At 50.3% G+C, this 7557-nt stretch overlaps 1 protein-coding gene across 4 annotated transcripts in view; it reads right to left on the minus strand.

Annotated features, from left to right (window-relative positions):
• Positions 1 to 1192: 1192 nt before the first annotated feature.
• The window catches only part of TMEM74 (transmembrane protein 74), a 6609-nt gene continuing 244 nt past the window's right edge, over positions 1193 to 7557 (minus strand). The window contains exons 1-2 of one of the 4 annotated variants that reach the window (XM_014965659.1): positions 7535 to 7557; positions 1193 to 6523 (exon numbers count right to left, since the gene is read on the minus strand). In XM_014965659.1, the coding sequence (XP_014821145.1) occupies positions 5365 to 6330 (966 nt within the window). In that variant the 5' untranslated portion in view covers positions 6331 to 6523; positions 7535 to 7557 and the 3' untranslated portion in view covers positions 1193 to 5364. Of the gene's footprint in view, positions 6524 to 7274; positions 7311 to 7534 lie in introns of those variants that run through there. The other 3 variants (XM_014965662.1, XM_014965661.1, XM_014965660.1) reach the window with 3 other exon arrangements.

A 7557-nucleotide genomic window follows, 5' to 3' on the forward strand; every position in this document is an offset into this window, starting at 1 on the left:
AGATCTTTAAGCTGATGGATTGCCATATCTATAAATACATGTACTCTCTTAACCTCTTACTAACCATGGGTTGCACACCGTAGGCTACATCTGGCACCCGTGCAATGTTACTGCAGCCAATTCACTCACCTCAGGGACACATTTATTACTGCTATAGCAGTAACAGCCTGAAACCTGAATTGCAAATTGGGGTCGTACCTGGTAATGGGGAAATGGGTAATAAGAGCAGACAGCCCCTGCTCCAGCCTGGATCCACACCTACCGCAGCTCTCCCACCCATCGAATGAGAAGTGATGTTATAAGTCATAAACTGCACGGCATACCTTCGTATCACATCTTGGGGGGAGCAGGGGTTGTTGGAGGTGGGTAAGGTGCTCAACTGACATGCACTGGGCATCTGGGAGAAACAGCAAAACGCGACCCAGGAGCAAACCCTGGAGGTCCTGCTCAGCTGCTGGTGCCAGTCCCTGCTGCCTGCCCCATCGCTGCCCAGCTCCGGGGTATGCCACCATGGCATCCCAAGTGTCCCTTCTGGAAGGGGGAGATCAATCTGCCACATCTTCCTGGGGGGAGCTGAGGTGGCCATGCCTGGCCCGCAGCCCTCCAGAAGCACTTGCCCCTGCCTCTCCCAGCACCACCTGTTGCCATCGGTGATCCTGGGGACTCTGCGCCCACCCACCACCACTGTGGCCAGCGGTGGGTCCAGCCCAGCCTGGGGCAAAGACGTGGTACTGAGGTGGTTACACATGTGGTTATGGCGGGCAAGAGGCTTGACACCCACCTCCCGCCACAGCACCTCCCTGGCTTCACACAGCCCCGGCTGGTCTCACCCTCCTCCTTTTCTCTTCCATTTTTTGCTTACATGGAGTTAGGTGGGGCACCAGTGTTACGGAGTTTTAAAGCCTGTGTTGATTGGCAGTTTCTGACTGGGAAGGATCAGCCAGTGGGGACATGGTTGCTGGGCAAGCTGGGGTGTGCCAGTGCAGTCAGATCTGGGGCTGCCTCTTGCCAGTGGGTCCTGCTGCCAACATAGTCCCGTCTGCCGCTCCCTGGCCGAGGAGAAGGGTCTGTGCCCACAGGATGGAGTGGAAGATGGACGTACCCGCAGGATGGAGTGGAAGATGGACATGCCCACAGGATGGAGTGCCACCAGCCACCCAGCGGGGAGCAAAGAGGACCATGACGACAGCGCTCAGCTTCACAGGCTTTTATTGTTCAATCTGTACACAACACCGTTGCTATTATAATAAGGCATCAGACGCACGGTTGAAAAGCTCATGATGGACTGTGACGTTTTTGCCCTGTCGTGGGTCAAAAAGGAGTTTTACAAGATTAAATCGGTTGCTTTCCCAGTCGGTAAACTTTATATTCATTACAGACAGGTTTTTAAAAGAATTACAAAGATTAAAAAACTGTAAACATATCAAAACCAGCAACAACCCAGCGTAGCTTCCTAGGAGAGAAGTCTTGGGCACCTCTGTGGCGGGGCCGGCCCTGAGGAGGCGAGGGCAGCTGCCCCTGGGAGCCGTGCGGGGCCGGCACCTCATGGCAAGGGGACGCCTTTTCAGTGAGAGTCCCCAGCAGGCGCCAGGCAGTTCCCAAACGGCCAGCCTTGGCCAAAAAAACGCCTAACCGAGAAAAAAAAAACTGAGAAAACTGGTCACCGGGGAGCGGTTTGAACAGCGGGGAGGCCGCCGCAGGGGAGCCTCGCCACAGCATGGCTGCAGGCCTCCGGGTCCCTCCGGCGGGAAGGCCGAGGCCAGGACACATCATGAGGTAGAAAACAGGAAAGCATCACGTTTCGATATTAGGGTCGGTCAGAAATAAGCTGACTGGCGGCACAAATCCCGATACGTTTCCGAGGTACTCCAGAGGGTACTGAAAACCCACCTGGTACGCCCCAAAATTTTGATCCCCAAAGAAGAAAGCTCACCAATGATCCATGTGACAACTTTAGCCCAGGCAACAAAAAAACCCCACCACGATTTTTCTCACACTTGTACCCTTAAAGCGTTTAAATTTTGAGCAGGGGAAATCAAATTGCGAGGGTGCACGAGAGGGCAATTAATTTCCCTTGGCCTCAGCCTTTGGTACCGCCTCGTGCAAGGTGAACGATGCGACGGCTCGTTCCCCGGGCAGCGGGCGAATACATTCATTTTCCACCAGACAGCAAGCGTTTTGGTCTTGGTCGTACCGCACAGCACGAGAACCTGAGAGTCCCGAGATTTTATATCGCACCACCAACCCACACAGTCCTGTAGCTTGTAAAGGGAACTTGTTGGGTGATCAGAGAAATGTCCTGAGAGTTTTTGTCTGCTAAACTCCTGCATGCTGAAGGCGTTCCTTCGCCTCTTTTATAGTGGACACTAACACCAAAATAAAGGAACTGTGTTAGTCCTGTTACTTTTTCTTACTCCTCATACTTCTGCAGTGTGTATTTAGAATATTCGGTTGACTTACGTTTCCTTAAAATGCTCAGGGAAAATCTGAGGGTTCATTTAAGTATCGCAGGCTCATGATCTATGACAGGCATTTTACAAAGTGTCAGAAAACTTCTCACTTGATAATAACATACTGACAGTCAGGGGAGCGTTCCCTTTTCTAGTGCTAATAATCAGTATTAAGGCATGCCACAGTTCCTACAAGAAATCTGTGATCCTTACAGCTTTAGCTGTCATCTTTCTGCAATAATGGAATGTACTCCAATTTTATGCATATGTATCATTAAAAAATAAAAATAATGGCTCTCAAAACCACCAGCCTCAGTTTTAGAACTTCTGCTGTGTAGGTGAGAACAGTGATTCCTGTTTGGGGCTCAAGCTGGTGAAAGGGTTTTCACCCCCCACGACATCCATCCCCTGCCACAAGCCATCTTGCTGCCCCCAGCTAAGCACCATTTGCCCTCTCTTGGCATGAACTTCCCTGGGCCTCTGAAGGCCATGGCCAGCCCCTTCCTGTCCCTGGGGCAGGACAGGAAGCACTGCTGTCCCCACCGCCCCACCTCCAGCCAGTGGCAGGCCCTGCAGGCAGCGTCCTCCTACCCACCAGCAGATATAAGCCAGCTAAGGAGCAGCCTTCCTCCTCCATGTCCTGCTTCTTGGGCTATTTCCTTCCTCACTCTCCCCAATCACAACAGGCTGAAGGTTTCTCCTCACATCTGGAAGCTATTCCATTTATTTACCCTAGAAATTCCATCCTGAATCCCTGATGACACATCCAGAGGGATGTAAGCTCTCCAAAGACGACTGTGGAAAGGCTGGCCACTGTTGAGCTCCTGCCTGCAAACATGCTCCGCATCATGACATATACTGGCAAAATCATCTACTAGGCAGCAGCACCGCCTAATAAGGCTGCTCCTTTAATTACCAAGTAACACTGAACTAAAGCGGCTGTTAGAGCAGATAATATCTGAAGCAGCATCTCTTTTGCAGGGCCAACGTTAAAGCCTGGGTACCACATCACGTTACGTACAGTGACCAAAGGCATGAACCTGGAGCAGCGCAACTCTACGGGCCCTCAGCCAAAGGCACCCACACCAGCACCTGCCACCAGCAAGCAGGAGGGACTCAACTAGGTGGTCGCCAGACACAGGTGATGCACATGTCTCCTGACCTGAACAGCCGGAGAAGAGGGTATGAGGAACCGGGGGGCAAAACAGCATTCAGTCTGTCCACGTGAGGACCCCACATTTCCATCTGCCACTGTTCTTCTGAACCTTGTGCTGCCACATACTCCTGGCTAAAGGGGACATAAAGGAGATGTCCTCCCCTCAGGTATGTCACAGTGGGAAAAAAAAGTATAATTTTAAAAATATTTGATATTCCTGATATTTGAGACAAAACTCACGACTGACAAGGCTGTGACAGTGAATCACATGTTTCTACTAAGACTCTGCAGCCGGGGGCTGTACAGACAGAGCTCTTCACTGATGTTTGCCTTTGGCAGGGATACGCATATATATATATATATATATATATTAACATACATATATATGTTAACAGGATAGATATATATATATTTACCACTGTTCAGTAAGAACTGACAGCAGTGCATACAACAATCTTTGTTGGTTTTCTCAGCACTGCAAGAACACAGCATTAATGTTCCACAGAAACTGGCTGGTAATAAGTAAATAGCATCAGTGGTACAGGTTTTTGGCTACTGTGCCACAGAACTGTGATTAATAACAACATCTACCCTTGAACATCCCTTACGTTAAGTGAGTCCCACATCAGCAAGTAAACTACCTGATACTTAACCTTTGTATTTCCTGACAATTTATTTTTCACAAATAGATTGGATTTTATTGAATGAGACCCAGAAAGCTCCTTCCTGAACTTTCCTTGCTGGTTATGAGAAGGCTGACAGCCTACTGACATAAAACTGAAGTTTCAAAAGGACTAGCAAGATGCAGGCAGCCCCAGTGCAAGCAAAGCCCTGCAGCAGAGCTTGAATTTCTTCTGGCATCCGTACTGAAGGAGAAGTGTTCAGTGTCAGCATCCCCATGCTTTTTCACTCTTTGGGTCCTTTGAGACTCCAAACAAGAGGTCAGTTAATTCAAGTTACAGCAGTTTTCATACAAAGACATCTGTCCACCAGGAACTAAACTTCTTTTATATGGGTCACTATAGCTATCAGAAGTTAATGACTATCAATCATTGCTAATCTGAACTGAAATGGAGCCACTGACCTCAAGATGAAAGAGCCCTTTGTCTCCTACCAATACCATGAGCCATATGGTTCCCTGCTCTTTGCCTCCTATTTTATATTTAAATAATCATCACTAATTGTACAATTGTTTGAAAATATGGGAGGCTTGTGGCAAGTCATTACCAAGTGGTGTTCCTTTTTCCCTTAGCTCTCACTCAATAGAAGGGATCAGCTTAAAATTAAAGGGTATAAAAGCATCTCTCAATTAAATATTAGCCCTGCTACTGGATTATTGGTCCTGCTTCTTGACAGTCTACCAAGTAGACTGTTAATAATCCTGCAGGGCTGCAATAATTAACAGCTTCCAAAGTGTCAAGGTCATTCCTGTTCTATATGGGAGTAATAAGAAAATTATATAGGCAAGACACCAATGGAATGTTTTATATTAGGATAAAGGAGTATCTGAGGAACCTACTTATCACAAATCTCTTTTTATTCAGTGGTTTTCATTATTTTATATCAGTTGCATTTTCTCTGGCACATTTTCCCTTTACAACAAGTGCTCATATACTGCAAACATTCGGTTATAGAGTTCAAGAAAAAAAATGTTCTCATCAGACAAATAAACCGCATCACCAGCTATCTTTAGCTGCATCTGTTTTCTTTAATGAAACATTTTCCTGTAGAAATGCTGCCTTAAAAATCATGACCACACTAATTATCTATGGCAAGCACATCTTCCTCGACTAACGACAGCTCGAGCATATTATCATTCGCACCAGACTTCATTCTGAAATTGAAAGACCCATAGAGCTTGGCAGACTCCTTGGAGGACGCAAACCTGCTCCTCCGGTACAGCTCCCCTTTCCACATGGACATCATCAGCAGGCTGGAGAGCACCACTCCCCCCAGGGTTAAGAGACACAGCCCGGCGATAACGCAGCGGTCCAAGTGAGCCCCGATCCTTGCGCTCTCGTTCTCCAGCCTCTCCATCTCCCGAGCAGCCACCGTGTTGGGATCCACAGTCACGTCTCTGGGTACCACGTAGGAAATGATCACCAGCAAAATGCCACTAACCAGGAACAAAATGGCACTAATGAACCCGTAGTCCACGGATTTCCCTGCCGCTGCCTCCGAGGCAGCGTCGTCCTCCTCGGAGACCAGGGAAGGGGAATCGTGCACCCATTCGGGTGGCAGCTCCCTGCAGGAACCCTGCTGCGGAGGGGCATCCTGGCAGTGGCCGCCTGTAGGACTGGGGGGACTTCTTGCATGCTCCAGGTTTACATTTTCATCCACGTAGGTGAATGATGTCTCCAGCTCCTGGGCACAGCAGCAGGCTTTCTTCTTCCCTTCCTCCTCTTCCCCAGGCAAGCGCTCGGGCGGCTGGCAGGGCTGGGAGGAGCCGTGGGGCGCGGGGTGCTGCTGGGGAGAGGTGTCCCGGGGGGCAGGCTGGGGTGCCGGGGGGCGCTCGGCCACTGGGCCCCTCTGCAAGGGCTTGCAGTGCCTTTCGCAGCGCAGGGCTGACACGGCGGCGGCTGCTCTGGGGTCCACCTCACCCCCCTCACGCTGCTGCTGCTGCTGCTGATCGTAGGGAGGGGAGGGCAGGCTCCAGCCGGCAGCGGTGCCCAGGGGCGCCTGCCTGCTCTCCTCCGCCAGGTAGAGAAGCTCCATGCAAGCCATCGGCCTCGTCCCGGCCCGTCCCGACTCCTGGGCTACCGCATCCTTCAGCAATCGCTGCCCCTGACCCGCTGAAGCGGCTTCACGGTACCAGAGCTGCTCTTCTACTCTTTCACCAACGTTTTGTAAGGGACATGGCTTGTGTCAGCTGTTAAATGATTAAACAAATCCTCTCTGACATTCATTTCTTTTCGGTCTGCAAATGAAAGAGCAGAGAGGAAAAAAACCACAACAACCAAACCAAACCAAACCAAACCACCTCACGATGATACACTAATAAAGCAAAGAGAAGATAACGCAAACGTAATCCATCAGTCTTCCTCTCAGCTGCTGGAGGGGAGATGGCAAACACGATTGTTTTAACCACGCACTTAAAACTGCAATCCTCTTGCAGATCCAAAATCTATTAGGGAGTCTAATCAACCTTTGACACCAATATCCAATTAAGGCAGTAAGTCATCTACAGAGCACAGGATAATCAGAATAACCGCGTAAAATGTCAGAGAAAAGAGACGTCTCGTCTTTTAGAAGCTAGTAACTCCCCCACCCACTTCCAAATAAAGAATTTTAAACTCAGATTCTCAGACTAATTAGAAAGAAACACACAAATCCCGTGTAGCTCAATAATCCAGGATCTGTATTCTCCGGTGGAAATCTGATAATCCTATGGGAAAAGCAGTGCTTTCCTATAGCAGATCTCCAGTTTGATTAAGAGCTTTCGGAATGAAATTATGCCTCAAAGACTGATGACTCAAAGGCGGATATTACTTCTCATCTGCAATTAATTCGTTATTACCCCCTTCTTCTGCGCCCCCTCCCACCCCGAGGCCGAACGCCCGGTGTCATCAGGAAAACCCCGCAGCAGCCCAGTAAATGTGTTGCATGCGTAGAAAACACATGTGCGCCTATAGCCTATACGTGACCGGTCACAGCCGCTGCTCACTCACGCTCTTCCCGGGACCTCAGCGGGAACCGGCCACGGGTGGAAACGCGATTCCCGCCGGCGCGGGGAGACGCGGAATCCACCCGCATCCAACCGGGTGACCCGAGTGATACCGAGGTTACAGGCGCGCAGACACGCACTGACACACACGCACACCCCGCCAGGCAGCAGCACGCCTCCTCCTCCTCCTCCTCTTCCTCCTCCTCCCGCGGTGCTCTCACCTGCCCGGGCTCCCCCGCCGCGCTGCCCGCCCCGCACACCTACCTCCCTGCCCGCATCCGCGCTGC

The sequence above is a fragment of the Calidris pugnax genome, unplaced genomic scaffold, assembly GCF_001431845.1.
Source record: "Calidris pugnax isolate Ruff unplaced genomic scaffold, ASM143184v1 scaffold41, whole genome shotgun sequence".
Classification (NCBI taxonomy): Eukaryota; Metazoa; Chordata; class Aves; order Charadriiformes; family Scolopacidae; genus Calidris; species Calidris pugnax.